Raw genomic sequence first — 19,419 nt, forward strand, 5'->3', positions numbered from 1 at the left:
AAATGTTCAAAATTCAGAACATTATGATATCTATTCTTAACACAGTGTTCATAATTTAGAACATAATATTATCCATTCTTAACAGTGTTCACAATTTAGAACATAATGATATCCATCCGCAACACGGTCGTTACAATTTAGAACATAATAATATCCATCCTTAACAAAGTGTTCACAATTCAGAACATAATGATATCCATCCTTAACACAGCGTTCACAATATAGACATGATGATATCCAATATACATCCTAAGCACAATGTTAACAATTCAGAACATTTTGATATCCATCTTCAACCCAGTGTTCACAATTTATACTAAGTTTTCAAGTCAACATCAAAATGCAACGAGTTCGTTCATTTAATTCTAAAACATGTTCAGATAAAAATATTCTCATCTAAATAGCAACGTAACCTTCTGCCCAGTGGTATTTATAGAATGACATTGCAACATCTAATACTGATAATCTTAGCAGGGTTGAATATTTTTTCAAATGAAATTTTTTACTTCATAAAATTATTCAAAATACAACTTTATGACGCAAAAAAAAAGTTTCAGGAGAACAAAAAAATTCTTTGAGACAATGAACATTAAAACTGTACAGCCATTTGGTGGACTAATTCATAAATATTCAAAAATTAAAAATGCATAAAAAACCAAGATTTTATTTTGTTTGATTTTGCAAGATATACTATACAGCCATTTGGTGGACTAATCATAAATATTCAATAAAATACATAAAAAACCAAGGTTTTAATTTGTTTAATTTTACAAGATAAACTATATAGTTATTTAGTGGACTAATCATAAATATTCAAAAATTTAAAATGCATAAAAACCAAGGTTTTATTTTGTTTAATTTTGCAAGATAAACTGTGCAGCTATTTGGTGGCTAATTCATAAATATTCAAAAATTTAAATGCATAAAAACCAAGGTTTCATTTTGTTAAATTTTGCAAGATAAACTGTACAATTATTTGGTGGACTAACTCATAAATATTCAATAATTTTAATGCATAAAAACCAAGGTTATATTTTGTTAAATGTTGCAAGATAAACTGTACAGCTATTTGGTGGACTAATTCATAAATATTCAATAATTTAAATGCATGAAAACTAAGGTTTTATTTTGTTTAATTTTGCAAGATAAACTGTGCAGCTATTTGGTGGCTAATTCATAAATATTCAATTATTTAAATGCATAAAAACCAAGTTTTTTTTTGTTTAATTTTACAAGATAAACTGTACAGTTATTTAGTGGCTAATTCATAAATATTCAAAAATTTAAAATGCATAAAAAAATAAGGTTTCATTTTGTTCAATTTTACAAGATAAACAGTACAGCTGCTATTTGGTGGCTAATTCATAAATATTCAAAAATTTAAATGCATAAAAACTAAGGTTTCATTTTTTTAATTTTACAAGATAAACTGTACAGTTATTTGGTGGACTAATTCATAAATATTCANAAGCGTACAGAAAAATTCCTCTCCTCCCTCCCCTTCCCTTTTCCTTACCTGTCATCCTTGCACTTCTGCATGTAGAAGGCCTTAATATGGGCCGGGAATCTAATTATCAGCTTATTTATTAAAACTAGGAATTTAACGAAATTTAAAGTGAAGAATGTAATATCTAGGAAAAGGGGGGGGAGGCACTACCCTCCCCGTATACATCCCTAGTTTTAAATGGTCACAATTCTAATCATAGATGATTACCTTTCTGTTGATAATTTAAATTATTATAAAAACGCATTTGGTTCAAGATACTTAATCATAAAAAAGTAAGCGTTTTTTGTTGTCTCTAACCATAGTTTGATTTACTAACGTTTTGAAAAATCTTTAATATTGCTCAAATTGAAAATTATTCTGAGTTTTCCTCTTCTTTAAAATGACAATAACTGACTTTAAATAAATAAATAAGGTTCCTTGTCAACATAATTGGTTCATTCAGGGTGTCCGTCATAAACCTCTCAGGGGCCTACAGAACAAAAAGAAATTAACCTCTCAGGGGCCTACAGAATAAAAGAAATTAATAAACCTCTCAGGGGCCTAAAGAACAAAAGAAATTAATAAACCTCTCAGGGGCCTACAGAATAAATAGAAATAAAAATCAGAGTCTACAGAAAAAATTGAATTAAATAAAACTCGGGCCTACAGAATAAATAGAAATAAAAAACCTCTCAGGGGCCTACAGAACAAATAGAAACTAATAAACCTCTCAGGGGACGAAGAACAAATAGAAATTAATACACCTCTCAGGGGCCTACAGAACAAAAGAAATTAATAAACCTCTCAGAGGCCTACAGTAAAAATAGAAATTAAAAAAAACCTCTCAGGGGCCTACAGAATAAATAGAAATTTAAAAAAAAACCTCTTAAGAGTCTACAGAAAAAATAGAATTAAATAAAACTCTAAAGGTCCTAAAGAATAAACAGAAATAAAAAAACTCTTGATGGCCTACAGAATAAATAAAATTAAATAAAATACTCATAGACGAAAGGAATAAATAGAACTTAATAAACCTCTCAGGGGCCTACAGAACAAAAAGAATTTTATAAACCTCTCAGGGGACTACAGAACAAATAGAAATTAACCTCTCAGGGGATTACAGAATAAACAGAAAATTAATAAACCTCTCCGGGGCCTACAGAATAAGTAGAATTTAAAAAAAACCTCTTAAGGGCCTACATTTCCAACCTTGGGATGGTGCAACAATTATTCCTACCTCTGGGATGTCCTCTCCGATCTCGTAAAAGGTTCCGTCCTCCTTCTTGTAATTGTTCTCCTTTAGCCAAGCTATAGCGTCCTCATATGACATCCTAGATCAAGATTTACAGTATTGAAAAATATTTGGAAGAAGGGGGGGATGATTCGAGGATTGGTTAGTGAAAACTAAAAAGATAATTTTTTTACATCAACTAGCAATTTTGTTTGTTACTTTTTAACCCAAAATTAACTTATTTGCTCCAGGCAATTTACACAAATTTTTTAAAAGAAATTATTTACCCATAGCCCCTTTCCTCGCGTTCTTCCAAAAATAGTTTTATTCAACTTAAGTATTTCATAAAAATTACAATTATAATTGGAAGGCAATTTTAAAGACAAAACATGTCAATGAATTAGTAAAAAAATTAAACAGTAATAGTACCTTTTTTCTGTTATTTTTTAAGGTGTATTTAACAGTAATAGAGTCAGACTTATTTGAAAATAGAAAAGAAGAGTTTTTAAGTTAATCATAAAAGGGAATATTAAAGATGAGAAAAAGAAAACAAATAGACAAAAAAGAACAGGAAGGATTCCTTTCCATGAACAACGAATTCTAAAAAATAATGAGAGTCTGGTATTACCTTCTGAAAGGTCTCTTTGGAGCTTTAAAGTTAGGGTTGAGCTCATGAACCATGTATCCGAGAGGATGCTTAAGAACCCTACAATTCCAAAATTTTAATTCAAATTAAATAAAATTACAGTTTAAGCAGAATCCGAAAGTTAGTTGCGTCTTTTGCACTCATTTATGAAAAAAATATTTTCGCGCAATTTCGCACAACAGTTAACACAATTAGAAATCTAATTTGCAAGACATTGCGAACAATTTGTAAAACTTGTCTATGCTTTTTTACACTCTTCACTGAAAACAAGTATTCATTCGGTCAGAATACTGCAGTGCGCAATCTGCAGTACGCACTACGCACCGGTGTGTATGGAATCATTAAAAATTTGAAATAAAGGATTGCATGAAAGAATGAATGAATTGCAAGAATAAATGAAAACATGATTTGGATGAAAAGATGATTTGGTTAATTAAGAGGAGTAAATGATACGGATACATAAACGATATGGATGAATAGATGATTTGGTTAATTAAGACGAGTAAATGATACGGATACATAAACGATATGGATGAATTTTGAGTTGTAAATATTTTTTACGTATTCCTACAAAGACGACATTTATCTCCACCGAATCTTGGAAATTACACCAACTAATTAGAGGACATGTCGTCTTTCTTTTTTCATTTGACACATATGACGTTGTGCGCAGTTGGTCGATTTTTCTGTTGCCATCTATTGTACTTGACAACCTATTTGACTGAAAACAATATTCATTCGGTCAGAGTACTGCAGTACGCACTACGCACCGATGTGAATGAAATCATTAAAAATTTGAAATAAAGGATTGCATGAAAGAATGAATGAATTGCAAGAATAAATGAAAACATGATATGGATGAAAAGATGATTTGGTTAATTAAGACGAGTAAATGATACGGATACATAGACGATATGGATGAATAGATGATTTGGTTAATTTAGACGAGTAAATGATATGGATACATAGATGATAAGAATGAATGAATTTCAAGAATAAATGAAAACACAATTTGGATGAAAAGATGATTTGGTTAATTAAGACGAGTAAATGATACGGATACATAGACGATATGGATAAATAATGATTTTAAAGAATAGATGATTTGGCTAATTAAGACGAGTAAATGATATGGATACATAAATAATTTCGATAAATAGATGATTTTAAAGAATAGATGATTTGGTTAATTAAGATGATTTGGATGAAAAGACGATTTGGATGAATAAATGATTTGGATGAATTCAAATGATTTGGATGAATAAATGATTTGGATGAATAAATGATTTGGATGAGTAAATGATTTGGATGAATAAATGATTTGGATGAGTTAAGGATTTGGATGAATAGATGATTTGGATAAAAAGATGATGTGGATAAATAAATGAGCTAAATGAACAGATGATTTGGATGAAAACATTATTTCAATGAATCGATGATTTCGAAGAATAGACGATTCGGATGAATAAATGAGTTGAATAAATATGAACCTGTCGACAGTGTCGCAGACAAGATCCTCGAGTTTGTCGAGGAGTTGGTCGAAGTTGATAAAGGGACACTCCGCCTCCATATGCGTATACTCCGCCACGTGCCGCCGAGTTCGGGATTTCTCCGCCCGATACGACTGCGCTGCAATAAAAAATAGAATTAAGAAATCTTCTTAATATCCCATATCTGGACAAACTGTCTCAAGATAAATAAATGAATCACTGACCTATACAGAACACATCTCCCATGGCTGGACAAACTGTCTCAAGATAAATAAATAAATGACTGACCTATACAGAACACATCTCCCATAGCTGGACAAACTGTCTCAAGATAAATAAATAAATGACTGACCTATACAGAACACATCTCCCATGGCTGGACAAACTGTCTCTAGGTAGAGCTGGGAGGACTGGGTCAAGTAAGCTTCCTCACCGAAGTAATCAAGACTGGACAAATAATATGAAATTAAGTAATCAAATATCGAAGTATTTTTCTTGCTAAAAATGATTCCACCCTTCTAGAAAGATCATCCTCCCTCAATATATTAGGAGAAATTGCGCAGAGCAACACAATTTCTTAATGGGGGTTTCCGCTGAATTAGGAGAATGTAAAGTTTTTTTAACGAAAAAAAAAATTGGTATCATTAAAGGAGAAAATTTCGGTTAAAAATCAAAAAGACTAAGGAGTTCTATTATTATTTTACCNTTAAATGTCTCAAAAATAGAATCATTTATCATTTACGCGTAACAATACTAGGATATATTTTAATTCAAAGAAATTATAAATACAGGAATACAGCTCAAAACAAGGAATCTCAAGTGTATATACATTTCTTTGGCGTGTTTTCTTTAAGTTAAAGAAATCTTTAGGAGACAGAAATAAAGTGTTAAACGGTATCCTTTTTTGTCTATTTAAGGAAGACAGAAATATCCCTTATTTTTTCACAGCTGAAAGTAGTTGAGTTCGTACGGAGTCTCAGTGAAAAAAACCCAGAAAATCTCCGTCGGCGGACACAGGTTTATAGGGTACCGTTATAAAAAGGACAAGCCGCTCTATAAATAAAGGGTCACTTGAAAAAAAACGTCCAAAGTCCCTTTAATAAAATGAGCATCTTACTGGAATAAAGTAGATCCTCCCTCAACCTGACACTGGACCAGAGTGGGCGGAGTCACCTCAAAGTATCCACGAGAAAAGAAATGTTCTCGGAACGCCTGAAACATTTTTCTGTGAAATCTTTAAAAATGTTGTGGTCTCACCCCCCTTCATCCTTCTGAAAAATATCAATCTCCGTGACTTTCTATCCATCAGCGCTTAGGATCCATTTAATTTTGATGTGGATCCGGATCCGGATCCAGGTCATTTATTTAAGATTTACTGAATTTTTTGTTTATTTTTTTTCGCTTATTTTTATTTTATAACTTGATTAACCACTCAGAAATGAGGAAATTTTTATAATCTCCTTTTTTTCAAAAGTTCAGAGTTGGGTTTTAGGAGTAAAAAAGATGTTCTTGCAGTTTTTAGTTGATATTTTACCCCTTGGATCCGGATCCGTGGATCCGCATATTTTTGCGGATCCAGATCCAGGAAGCCAAAATCTTGCGGATCCAACGGATCCGGATCCTAAGCACTGCTATCCATATTGACTTAGCCTATCCTGGAATAGTAATCCTATGATAGGTAGCTGTTGTTGGGTACACAGTTTATAATTTTGACTGCCAGCCACCGAAATGTACCACAGGACGGCCGTTAATTATTTGTGCTCCAGGTCGCTAATATGGACGGTGGTGTGTAGTGCCCTGAAGGCAGTCTGGGGGTTCCACATTGGGTTCCCTCTCAGATTTCCACTTGATTTGATTTAATTTGATCAATGAAAGGTTACTTTTCAGTAGATGTGTGGTGGTGGGGGGGGGGGGGGAAGAACACAATTACTAAGTTTCAAATTTCCCCCTAAATTACCCCCTGTTGAAATAAAGAGTCGAACAATAAAATAGAATTGAAAAAATACACTCATTCTTATGTATAATTGTTGTTGCCTTGAAGCAAAAAGTTTTACCAATAGCTTAAAACCCAACTCCAGTTACTGGAAAAGAAACTACGTTAGCTTGAAAACCACCTTTTAAACTTAAATGAGCCTGTGTACTGTACAGTGTACACTGCCTAATCGCTCTGTTCCATGCTCATTGGACTATCTTAAATCTAAATAAAATCTAACTGTCGTCTTCCTATTCCACAATTTAATGGGTCCCACGTATCAGAACTCCAGCTTGTACCTGTGTAATGACAGATCTCATCTTCAGTATCTTACTGGAGTTTTCTCCCCTGATCATGATGTGTCGGTTGTCAAGTTGTACGTCAGGATGACTCTCAGTGTTCAGAAGGGCCTCTGGATCAAAACAAACCAATTAAATACAAGAATTTAAAAAATATATTTGAACAAAGATTATGGGGAAGGGGTTTTCTTACTTGGTACTTGAATTAGGACAGTTTTAAAACTATTTTTTATTAAAGAAAACGTTTTGGTAAAGATTGTTTGTCGGATTACCGAGACTAGTTTATCATCTTTAATGTTGTTATTAACATAAGCTGCACTAATACTAAATACGTGTAAGAAATTCTTCATGTTATGTACTTGAATGAAAAATTACTGAATTGCTAAATCTTGCAAACATTGTTTACCTGCGCCACCGCTAGGAGCGCTACCAATCAGCTCCCAGTAATCAGCTTTAAGCTCATGACCGCCAGGTGCGGTTTTTCCCTCAGGCACGGGTTCAACTACTCCAAAAATACGGACAGTGGACTGAAACATCATTCAGTTAAAGGGAGTGAATGCAAAATAATGGCTAATGGTAGCCATACTTGACTTAAAGCCTAAAAAACGTAAGAATAAGGAATTTATATAATTCTGATAGATAAATATGGATTGTTTTTCACCAACTTTGAAAAAACTCGTTAATAGTAATATATTTTCTTAAATAAAAATAAATTCATAGATAAACAAGGTTATTTGCGTAATTTATGCTCAGACTAAGGATTTCAGGGTATCGTTGTAAATTGGGCATGACGCCAATTTATAAAAAAAAGGGTAAACTCAAAATTACATTAACAATCCCTTACGAGTTTACCTCTGTGGAGAGCATAACAGCGTCGTATGTTTGACACATGTCTCCGTGTAGAACACACTGGATGTAATCTGTTCCATCCCGCAGTGTCAGGAACATTAAAGCCTTTCCTTGGGTTCTTAATCTGAAACACATTAGAATGAAAAGAAAGGATTTTCAATCCCCCCCTCTCAAGGAGTGGGGGGGTCTGATTCTCCACCCCCACAAAGAAGAAGAAAACTATGGTTCCCAAGGGTACTCAGCTCCAAGCTGGAACTGACCCTCCCCCCTGGATAGTAAAAAATGTTAGTCCCCAACATCCTCAGATTAAAGTTAAATTATATATTTGACCTTCTTCAACCAAGGTGTCACCCTTACTGCTTTAAAGATTTACTGTTTTCTATTTTAAGAATTAACCCCCCCCCCTGCCCTTGGATCTTCTTACCTGTGAACCCATCCTGAAAGTTGTACTCTCTTCATCCTGTTATCCTTACAATCTCTGATCTTCATCCTGTAGAATATACATTTAATACATTCAATTTCTGAGTTGCTATATCAATTGGACTACTGGCAATTTGAATTAAGGTTCGATTCCTTTTTAAATAAAGAAGCATTAACATACTTTGAATTTATTCAATTGTTTAAATGTTTATTGGGTTTAAGTGATCCATAATTCAAGTCTAACATTATCGAATTTAATCCAACAAATCAAATATTTTGAATAGTTTATTTTTAAACATTAAAAACTGGAGCTGTTTAGATGAAATATCACATTTTTGCAAATGACCTTTAGTCCAATTGATTTAGCACCAGATAATTGCATCTCATTCTCATGGTTTAGGTAAATTAAATGATACTTAAACCAAGTTAGGATTTAGTATTGTTGTAAAATTTTTGATAAAACCAAATATCAACCCCAAAAAAATGGAAAATGCGTTGTATTACTTGTTTTTAACTTCAATAAAACCTATGTTTTAATTTATACGATATACAACTCAATTATGTAGAATCGTATTTGTAAATATTAATATGCAATGAAAATTATTGCATACCAAAAAACAGATGAAAATACATGTTTATTGTTTATATTCAGGATGTCGCCCTTTTAAAATCTATATTTGAAGTAATTAATTTTCTACAGAAAAACAAGAATAATGACCGGTATGTTTTTTATTCAACACCTTCTGGACATAATTTTTCGATTTCTACAAAATTTTACAAAAGAAATATCAGGAAAGAGATTAGTTGGATAACTGCAAATTTCTATGATTAAAATGGATTCTGATGAAAAGAATATTTACGCTTTAGCTTCAGGAAGAGACGGATCTGACTTAATTGTAATTTTCTTGGCTTCCTCCGCCCTCTTTAGCCTGGCTTCTTCCGCCTCCTTATCCGCCTTGGCTCTAGCTTCCGCCTTCCTAACCTATATATTCGGCTTTAGAACTATGTCAGACTTTAAACCAATCATGAATTTTCAATTTTTGCTTTATGAGATTTATTCAAGATTTCAAAATATTTCAAATTTAATGTGATAATCTATTAATTAATGCTCAACAAGATGTCCCTCTGCAAAAAGCAAATTTTGACTAAAATAATTAAGTTTTTAAAATGCATCAATCTTATTAGACCTTCAATGTTACATGAGGTATAAAATGTTTTAAGTATAAAACGTCATTGAGTTAGATAAAATGCTATTCTTTAATATTGCTTGAACATTTTCCTCTTTTTACCTCTTGCTGCCATAGCTTAGTTATTTTCTTGAGCTGAGCCTTGGCAATTGGTTCGTACTTAGCCCCAGACTGTTTAACAACACCAGGGTCAATTCAGAGATTTCAACGATACAGGTCGCGTCAACTTGAAAAAGATTGCCAAGAAGGATTCACAAGAGTACTGTTTAAATAGAAATCAAGGGAACTATGGCACATAATTTACATTTCCTCTAACAATAAAATTTTAGATTCAAGAATAACAAATCTATTTCTATAATTTCATATCAATAATAGAAAAAAGTTTATTTTTTTGGGGAAAAACTAAAAATGTTTTGCAAGTTATTCACACACAACGAACAATTATACAAGGCTTTGAGACAAGATGTAAAGTAATAAATTGTAAGTCATTTATGGCAGCCTGTCCATGGAGATTAGCTTGTTCACATGAACAATCCTAATAGAGATTAAAGAGACCGTAGAGTTATTTTTTAGAATGACTTACGCATTCATACTTCAGAATCACAGAAGATACTCATTTTTTTAATTTAAAAATATATCTTCCACAATGTGCTCGGGTAGAGGTTTAAAGAAAGGGTATTGTTACTCTACAGTCCATCTTAATTAAAGATTAAAAAATTGATCTCTAGTGTTCCTTGGCAGCTTCAGAATCAGGTTTCGGATCCACGTAGATCATTGGGAACGGTTCCTTGCCAACATGTAACATTGCCTGCACACAGAAATATTGTTATCTTTCTTGCGGGAAAACTAATTATAATAATAATGATAAAATCCATAATATCGATTGACGAATGTTAAATAAACTTTAAAAATCTATTGTTCTATATCTGGTGAAATATTTTCCTCTTTCTTCCATTTATAATTTTGATGATTGATCAAGATTTAAAATATTCAGAAACTGTTAAGTACAGAGGCGCTTATAGAAATTTGTGGGGTTGGTGGGGAGGGGTTGCTTAATCCGGGGTGTATATTTTTTAGAATTTAAAAGCTGAAATGATTTAATGGGGATGAAAAATTGGACATCAAAAGTAAACTTTTAATTTTTTTTTTATAATTCGTGTACTCAGAAGTTTATTTAATTTTCCTTTTTCCCTGAAATCATTTATTTTCCCTATTTCAGCGAATAACATCGTACAAAGAGCACTTTTTTGAAATATAAAATTCTTTTCAAAATAGTGGGCGGGGGGGGAGGAAAGGAAGAAAAATTATTTTTCAAGAATATATTAACCCCTGTTTAAACATTCCAGGGGGAGAGTGGCTCGGTAGAATAACCGCTAATAACCCTAGTGTTTAGGGGGGCCTCCCTGAATATGCTCAGGTTACCTACCTTCATGACAGTTTTGAATGGAACTTTGTATGTTCCTTCCCCAGACTCATCACTTCCCCTCACTTCACTAGTATACACTCCATCCTCTATCTAGACATCAGAAAATTTTAAAATTTGTTAATTTTTGTTGAAAAATAATTCCATCCATCCATCCATAAATATTTTGAGTCTTAAAGAAAAATTTTAAGAACAAATTGTGCCATAAAGCTGCTACTGAGCCTTGTATCCGGCACAGGCTTTTAAGATATGTTTAACGTTTTTCTAGAATTAAATCTAATAAGGAAGTTCTCATTACAACAATGTCAGCAATAAACCTGCGTCCTTCATGGATGGCGAATTTCGAGTTTATTTGACTATACACAGATTCAGTGGAAATCAAACACATCTGGAATAAATGAAGAAACACAAGAGCTGATATTTGAAGACTACAAATTGCCTGGTCAGCTATCGAAACTGCGTATTAACCATCCTGGGAAAGGGGGGGGGGGGTATGCAGCTAATTGAACGCAGCAAAACAGGACAACGGGAAAACGAGACGATTTGAAAAATGATCATCTACATTCTGCATTAAATACCTGTATCAATAAATTTGTTAAATAAAAAATCTAGAAAAAATTGGTTAAAAAGAATTAAATCTTTTTCATAAACCTGTTACTTCGGTAAAAAAAAATATCAAGTCAGAGGCTGAATCTAAAGAATTTGAGACGCGGCTCAAAAATGGTTGGTCCACTTGAAATTGTGTTAAGAGTTTCGAGATTTGAGCCGGCGCTCAATTAGAACCGGTTTTTGGCGGTTCAGCGATGTGCTTAAAATTCTCTTAATACGGCTCAGGTCGTAGCTTTGAACATTAAATATTAAAATACAAGTGATCCTTTACTTAAACAATTCTGATTTCCAAGCTATTATCGTCAATTTGTCTTAAAAAGAATTCGGACATTTCCTTCTTTTCCTCAATTGCATAAATCCGCAAATCATCTTTGCTTGGATTAAGGTTGAAAGAGTTAAATTGCACATGCAACTCCATTGATGGAAGGCCACTTAAAATCATCTTTGCTTGGATTAAGGTTTAAAGATTTAAATTGCACATGCAACTCTATTAATGGAAGGCCACTTAAAATTGCCACTTCAGTTTGCAACACAGACGTGGTCTGAGGTTGGAACTATAGAGTATCCTTCATCTTAAACACATGATCTCGATATCAAAGTTGGGCACCTCATATATTCCTTAATTGAAGATATCCCTGCAGGGTATAACCACCGCGGGATATCGGAATAGGAATTAAATTAACTTTTTGGTCTGTACTAGTCGAGAGATTAGTGCTTGACCCCAATAATTAGAACAAAAAGGGTCTTAAGTTTCATGAATAAGTTTCCAAATAAAAATAAAATGGCGAAATCTGAAATAATTAATTCCAACCTTGACGGAATCCATCTTCTCCACAAGATCCTTCTGTTCTCCAGACTCAGCCATACTTTTAACCTCAAGCACCTCTGCAATATATTCAAGGATTAACTTTAGATAAGATTATTCTTATTAAAAACAATACTAACGAAGTCAGTCACAAAATATAACTCAGGCAGTACATTGTTTTCAAGCCATGACGATGCTGTTTTGAGGGAAAACGTTGTATCTAAAACCTGTAACTTCAGCGCTCAAACATATTATTTCCCCTTCGATAAGGTTAAAACTCAGGACGATGGGTACCTTTTTGGTGCTTTGGATGGTGGGGGTGTATATTTTTAGGCGAAAGGATTTTTGAAGTCTGGAGAAAAAAATTAAGATTGGAGACAATTTTTTCGTCCTTTATCCTACTTTTCACCCAAAAGTGTATTTATTCGCCCTAAAAATGATTTATTTTACCCAATCAAGCAAATAACTTCTAAGGAATAACAATGATTTTCAAAAGGGTGGGTTGGGGGAATGGTTTTAAAATAAAATAAACACCTCTGATGGAAGAAAACTATTCTCTAACTTAAGGCTTTTAATTTTCAATTTAAAAGTTTGTACAGAGGATATTTAGTGCTATCGCAAAAGCTAAGATGAATGCTGTTAAACGTTTTGCCCTTATTTAAAAAATAAATCCGGGTCCGGCTAAAAAATAAAATTCCAAAATTTTCAAAATATTTTCGAGTTTTTTTTGCTAAAACTTCAGAGACCATTGAGAAATTAGGGTTGTACTAACTTATCATTAAAAAACAAAATTTAATTTCGTAATTTTTGGTAATACATATGCACAATAGATAATATATATTCAATAAATTGCCACCTGGATTCAAATCCATAGAACCAAGTATTTTTGCGAACAACATATTTAAAAAAACTAAATGTAAAGCTTAACAAAACAAACAGATCTAAATACAATAATACTAATACAAAATCTAAATACGTACTGCATTGTCATTGTATTGCAGTTATAAAAAAATCTTGAAAGAAAAAATTAAAGCACATAGCAAAATAATAAATACTTAATTTTTTTTAGGATGAACTTTTATAAAAACGGATACACACTGATAGAAGGGGGGCGGGGCACCAAACGAATTACTCTCCGAAAAAATTAAACAGTGTTTAAAGAAGGCTTAGAATTGTCGTAGGACGCTGATTTTTTGAACTCATAATTATGTATTGTAACTGCAAAATACAGTTTCATAAATATCCGAGCAAAAATGCGCGCGCGCTTTTTGGTGGAAAATGTTACTTTTTCGCATTGCAATCTTGATATCATGATAAGAACTTGAATTTGCATCAAGAGGCTTTCAAACATGTAATGCCTTAATATTTTTGTGCAAAAAAGCTTAATTCCCTGATCGCGCGCGCATTTTAGAAAATATTAGCGATTCTTACATTTTTTAATATGGCATTATTCAAAACAAAAGTAGCATGCGATACACCAAACTACAGGTAAGTTGAACGAGGAATTCATTTCTGTTGTCAAAACAGACATTGGAGCGTTCTGATCGGCGCGCTAGTATTTAGATGATACATTATAGGTCATCTTACCACAAAGGTTGATAAGGTTGAAAAGGTAAAAAATGTCAAAAAATCAAAAATAAACAAGTCTATCAAGCTACAGAATACAGGGTCAAGCAAGCTAGGATTTAAAATAAACACAAAGCTACGAAGTCTGCTTGACTGACCAGCACCCTTGCTGACATCCTTCTCATGACATACTTCCAGACCTTCAAACAAATAAATATTTTATCCAGCTTAAATATTTTATTTTATTTGGGCTTTTAAAACAACAACAAAAAAGCAAAAAAAAGAACTAAAATTGTCTTGAAAATGGGACAAGCTAAAAGAAGCCTTGTCTTATCAAAAAATTAACTAAACATTGCATTTAATATCCCATTAAGGGCAAAATACAAAACTTTGATAAACATTATTTTTCCTGGATATTTGGTTAAGACCTCTTTCACTATCTTTTGCCCGGTGACCGTTGTATACCTGAACAAATATATGAAATTAACAACTTTTTCTCACATTTTTTCTCTAAATTAGTGAAAAATGAGAAAATAAATCAATAAAATCCCAAACCTCTTAATTCTCAATTTGGAAGGATTAAGTAGGAAAACTAAAAGGACTTGATAATTCAAATGAAAAGTGAGTATTAGTCCATATAATTCCTTTTTCAATCCCATTTGGGATTGACAAATTTGGAAGAAATGGGAGCAAATTTAAAAAATTGGGGGCATTTTTTTTAAATTGGAGGCAAATGTGTTAGTGGAATTTGAAAATGTTTTTTAATTGGGGGAATTTTTGTATTTGGGGGCATTTTTTTTTAATAATTGGGGACAAATGGGGGCAAATGTGTTAGTGGAATTTGAAATTGGGGGCATTTCTTTTTTAAGTTGGGGGCAAAAAATTATTTTGGGATCGAGAAAATCAGCTATTTTGGGAATTATATGGACCCCTGAGTATTACAACTTACCAACGATGGAAATGAGGCGATTTCTGCGCAAACGTTCTGCGTTCAAAATCAATTCCAAATTTAATTTTTGATTATTAACATATTATTTTCACTCAATTTTGAAAGTTTAACAAAAATAAAAAAAACTTGCGTTGTAAAATTGTTTCCTATGTTTAGCTACGATAAAGAAAATGGCCGCCAAGCATATATCCGCTAGAGTCAACCTCTCACCAACCATCCAGGTCTTGAAAAACAATTAAATTTATTTAAAAAGAATTGCGGAAATGACTAAACCATTTAAAATATCTTGTAAACATTTAATTTTATTAAGAGTCAATGAAATATCACAAATCAAAAATTTAACCCCGCGCGCAGTATATAGACTAGATTCTTAAAGATAATTGGAAAATCTATAATGTTAAACAAATTTCACCAGAAATCAAAACGGATGAAAGTAAATAGTATATTAATGAGGAACAACAGAAAAACTAAGTAAAAAAGTCCGAATCGCTAGATTCAAACGTTTGGGGTAGAACTAAGGAACTAAGAAAAAACTATTTCGCTCCATAACAGCTTCAACACCCCCGCCCCCTTGTCCTTGTTCAATCACACGTTACATTGAAGTACCTTGGATTTAAGATGCTGGTTGAGCATTTCCACAAATTTAAGAGTATCCTTCTCTCCTCTAGCCTGGAATAATAATCAATACATGATTGAAACTATGAATCTACCTCAAGGGGGGGAGGGGTCTTTAATGTTATTATTTTTTGGAAAATTACGCTACAACGGTTTTAAACGACACGACCTCAAAGTGGGTCTCATATCAAGGTACAGTTTTTGTTTTTTAAAACTAACTTTACCAGTCAGTATAAAAATATTTTCTCAAATCTTGCAACATGTTTACTTCATCGACATTTGTTATCAGTTTTTCTGCGTTGCTTAGCTACAGGGTGTCCCACATCAAATTAGACCGCGTCAATGGGTCTAAATTACGATTTGGGTGACAAATCAGAAAATTTAAAAAGAATGAATCATTTAAAAAAATTTAATAAGGCTAATAGAATTTTCTTTTTGCAGAAAGTGCTAGATTTTTCTAGTATTATGTGCGTATTTTGGCGTTAAAGATTGGAGATAATCAAATATGATATGGGACGCTCCGTAGCTGGTTTGTTTTGATCGCTAGTTACCTAGATGTTCACTAGTTAACTAATTTGTTCGTTAGTTAGCTATTAGTTGTTCGGTAAGTCCACTTTCCACACGTTTTAATTTAAGGAATTAATAAAATGAGATTTTCTTATATAATTTCTTATGAAATTCTTTAATTATTTAAAGATTAGCAACCTTAATTAGGGAATGGATGTAAAAAGAATGGATGTAAACTTGATTATTTAAAATATTATTCAGGTTCAGGATCCGAATCCGCTACGTTCGAGTTCCCTGGTTTACGAAAATGAAGAGGTCTACTAGGAAAAATTTCGACCAAAACCAAAACACACAAAAAATGCTTGCTGCCAATACATATATACACATTTTAGTGCAACAAATGCGATATCATTAAACTTTTCTCATCAATGACTGGAAAATCAGGTATCAAAATAGCCAAATAATTTTGGAAAGGGGAAATTTGGGTTTGGTAACACGAGATTAAGAAACTATTTATGAGCAAGATGCGGATTAATATTTTTTCAGATTGGATCTAGGATCCGGATCAACTTGGATATTGAGAACTATATCGAATCTGGATAATGAGCACTACATCTAATCTGGATATTGAGCACTAATTCTAACCTGGATACTGATCACTATATCTAATCTGGATAATGAGCACTATATCTAACCTGGATATTGAGCACTATATCTAACCTGGATACTGATCACTATATCTAACCTGGATATTGAGCACTAAATCTAACCTGGATATTGATCACTATATCTAATCTGGATACTGATCACTATATCTAATCTGGATAATGAGCACTATATCTAACCTGGATATTGAGCACTAAATCTAACCTGGATACTGATCACTATATCTAACCTGGATATTGAGCACTATATCTAATCTGGATATTGAGCACTAAATCTAACCTGGATACTGATCACTATATCTAATCTGGATAATGAGCACTATATCTAACCTGGAAATTGATCACTATATCTAACCTGGATATTGAGCACTATATCTAACCTGCTGGGGTGAAGAAGGAAGGATCCCCATGAGCGGGAAGATCCAGCTACAGACGGCAGGGGTCAACTCTGTCTCAGCAGTGAACATCCAGGAGAGCACCTGAAATTGAGATTCTATAACAAACTATTAAGGGCTGAAAATTAAACTTTCTACATATAAGTCAAAAAAGTTATATAAAATGGTTCTACATGTGATTAAATTATTATTTCTGAAGATGTTGAAATAAATAATCAAAAATATTTGTAAAATATGAATATGTTTGCAATCAATTAATCAATATCTATTTAGAAATTTTTGATCGATTGCTGAGTATACAAGCATTAAACTGAGAACTGTGAACTATAATATGCTCTCTTGTAAATTAATATCCACCGTAATGCAAGTTTTTAAATTTTATACTTAATGAAAGATTATTGATCTTCAAAATATTTCAAGATAATTATATTTTTTTACCTCTTTGGTACAATGTTCATATTTTATATAAACTAGGCTTTTAGGGCGCTTTGCGCCCATCTTCTATTTCAACTTTTAATTTTGGCTTTATCTCTGAGCATCTTCTCTTTGTACAGTATAAAACAAAAACAAAAAAGTTTGCTGATTTCATAATATTTTTTCGTGCATTTTTATAAAAATAAAAAACTTTTCAACACAAATATTTGAAATTTTGATCATTCATAAACCTTCCCTGTGGTCATGTGATGTCCCACAAAAAATTTGGGCCCGATCGGTTCAGCCGTTTTGACGTTTATTGGATACAAACAAACAAACAAACAAACAGACAGACAAGCCAAATTTATAGATAGATATTTCAGTTATAAATTCTAAACTGACAGAGTTCGTTAATCCGAGTGATAAAGAGGAAAGAAAGCTTTGCCATTTAAAGCATTACATTAAAATTATATTTTCAGGGTGCATTGGTTATGCCCATTCGAGCACAAAGATAGACTTTATTGAACAAACCAGCTTTTGGCTGAATATCACAATAAGGATCATATCCCCTCTTCAGTTGAGGTGAAGAGATATAATAAGCTGTACTGTTTATACTGAATGAATCTGTCAATGTTCTCTATGAACCTGGATCGTACTGTCTATGCACTCAATGAACCTGAATCATACTTTCTTTGTACTGTATAAACCTAAATCCTACTGTCTACGTAATTTATGTACCTGTACTTGATGTACATGTGATGTGAAGCTAAATAGAAAGCTGCTCTGTTATGCACTGTATAAAATGAACTTTTCTATGAACTTGTACCTGTGATTGTAGAAAAGAATCATCCCCCCCTTGAGTTGAGGGGAAGCTAGATAGCTAGCTGTACAATGTACTGTTATGTACTGCCTGTGATTGTAGGAAAAAGATCATATCCTCCTTTAAGTTAGGGTAAAGCTAGATAGCAAGCTGTACAATGTATTGTTATGTACTGTATGAACCTGTCTATGTACTCTGTGTACCTGTGATTGTAGTAAAGAATCATCTCCCCCTTTGAGTTGAGATGAAGCTAAAAAGTAAGCTGTACTGTTGCTCTCACTTAACAGCTTACCATCACTACAAGTAATATTAACCTTTAAATTTAAATAATGTGTTCGTACTACAGTGGGACATATAAAATGTGGAACTGTTAAGACGACTGATAGACACAAGTTCAGATTTCAATCCAATGAACATGAAACATAGCAATTACAATTTGAAGGTCCTGGTAAACTTATTGCTTTATAATAACATAAATAACAATAAGAATGCTTAAATATCGGTTCAACTATTCCACAATTTAACCACTTTTTACATCCAAATCCTCCTCCTCCTTCCCCTTGCTATCCCGTTTTGAGATTACATTATCAGTGTCAAAGAATGTTTCTATATTGACAAACATTAGACTTATCTAAAAAATTATTTTTCATTTCAATAACTATACCAAAACCTTTAAATTATTTCCAAAATCAAAGATTAGTTATTTTTTTAACGCTTAATGAACAATTTCCTCAAACGATTATTTTCTAGTCCTTTTAGAATGCATACTTTATTTAGAAACGTTGTTTACATATACAAATTTTGCTAAGAGTCTAAATTCTAATGCAGTCATCGGTGTAAAATTAATAATTTATTAGAATTTAATACCTTAGTTCAACAGCAGGGACCTTTCCCAACGGAAATTTCTTCTTGAATTCTGGAGTTAGATCAGATTCACCCAGCTCGAAACCTTTATCTAATTCTACCTTCACACCACTGTATCCCGCTGCTATCAGGATCTAAATCATTCAAAATCGTGTAATTGCGGGTTTAGTCTTAACCCTATTCCTGCTGGGGGGGGGGGGGGAATTT

At 32.7% G+C, this 19,419-nt stretch overlaps 1 protein-coding gene across 2 annotated transcripts in view; it reads right to left on the reverse strand.

The window, feature by feature from the left end:
• Positions 1-1,501: 1,501 nt before the first annotated feature.
• Positions 1,502-19,419, reverse strand: part of LOC111702688 (asparagine--tRNA ligase, cytoplasmic) — a 19,005-nt gene continuing 1,087 nt past the window's right edge. The window contains exons 2-25 of one of the 2 annotated variants that reach the window (XM_023474452.1): positions 19,216-19,346; positions 18,552-18,645; positions 17,100-17,198; positions 15,539-15,601; positions 15,079-15,155; positions 14,933-14,968; positions 14,393-14,448; positions 14,142-14,183; positions 12,424-12,497; positions 11,007-11,096; positions 10,314-10,388; positions 9,683-9,751; positions 9,254-9,375; positions 8,398-8,463; positions 7,977-8,097; positions 7,531-7,651; positions 7,125-7,237; positions 5,971-6,065; positions 5,206-5,300; positions 4,854-4,992; positions 3,346-3,423; positions 2,724-2,817; positions 1,924-1,976; positions 1,502-1,567 (exon numbers count right to left, since the gene is read on the reverse strand). In XM_023474452.1, coding sequence (XP_023330220.1) covers positions 1,513-1,567; positions 1,924-1,976; positions 2,724-2,817; positions 3,346-3,423; positions 4,854-4,992; positions 5,206-5,300; positions 5,971-6,065; positions 7,125-7,237; positions 7,531-7,651; positions 7,977-8,097; positions 8,398-8,463; positions 9,254-9,375; positions 9,683-9,751; positions 10,314-10,388; positions 11,007-11,096; positions 12,424-12,497; positions 14,142-14,183; positions 14,393-14,448; positions 14,933-14,968; positions 15,079-15,155; positions 15,539-15,601; positions 17,100-17,186 — 1,821 coding nt within the window. In that variant the 5' untranslated portion in view covers positions 17,187-17,198; positions 18,552-18,645; positions 19,216-19,346 and the 3' untranslated portion in view covers positions 1,502-1,512. Of the gene's footprint in view, positions 1,568-1,923; positions 1,977-2,723; positions 2,818-3,345; positions 3,424-4,853; positions 4,993-5,205; positions 5,301-5,970; positions 6,066-7,124; positions 7,238-7,530; positions 7,652-7,976; positions 8,098-8,397; positions 8,464-9,253; positions 9,376-9,682; positions 9,752-10,313; positions 10,389-11,006; positions 11,097-12,423; positions 12,498-13,273; positions 13,332-14,141; positions 14,184-14,392; positions 14,449-14,932; positions 14,969-15,078; positions 15,156-15,538; positions 15,602-17,099; positions 17,199-18,551; positions 18,646-19,215; positions 19,347-19,419 lie in introns of those variants that run through there. The other variant, XM_023474453.1, reaches the window with a different exon arrangement.

Source organism: Eurytemora carolleeae, unplaced genomic scaffold, assembly GCF_000591075.1.
Source record: "Eurytemora carolleeae unplaced genomic scaffold, Eaff_2.0 scaffold7, whole genome shotgun sequence".
Taxonomy (NCBI): domain Eukaryota; kingdom Metazoa; phylum Arthropoda; class Copepoda; order Calanoida; family Temoridae; genus Eurytemora; species Eurytemora carolleeae.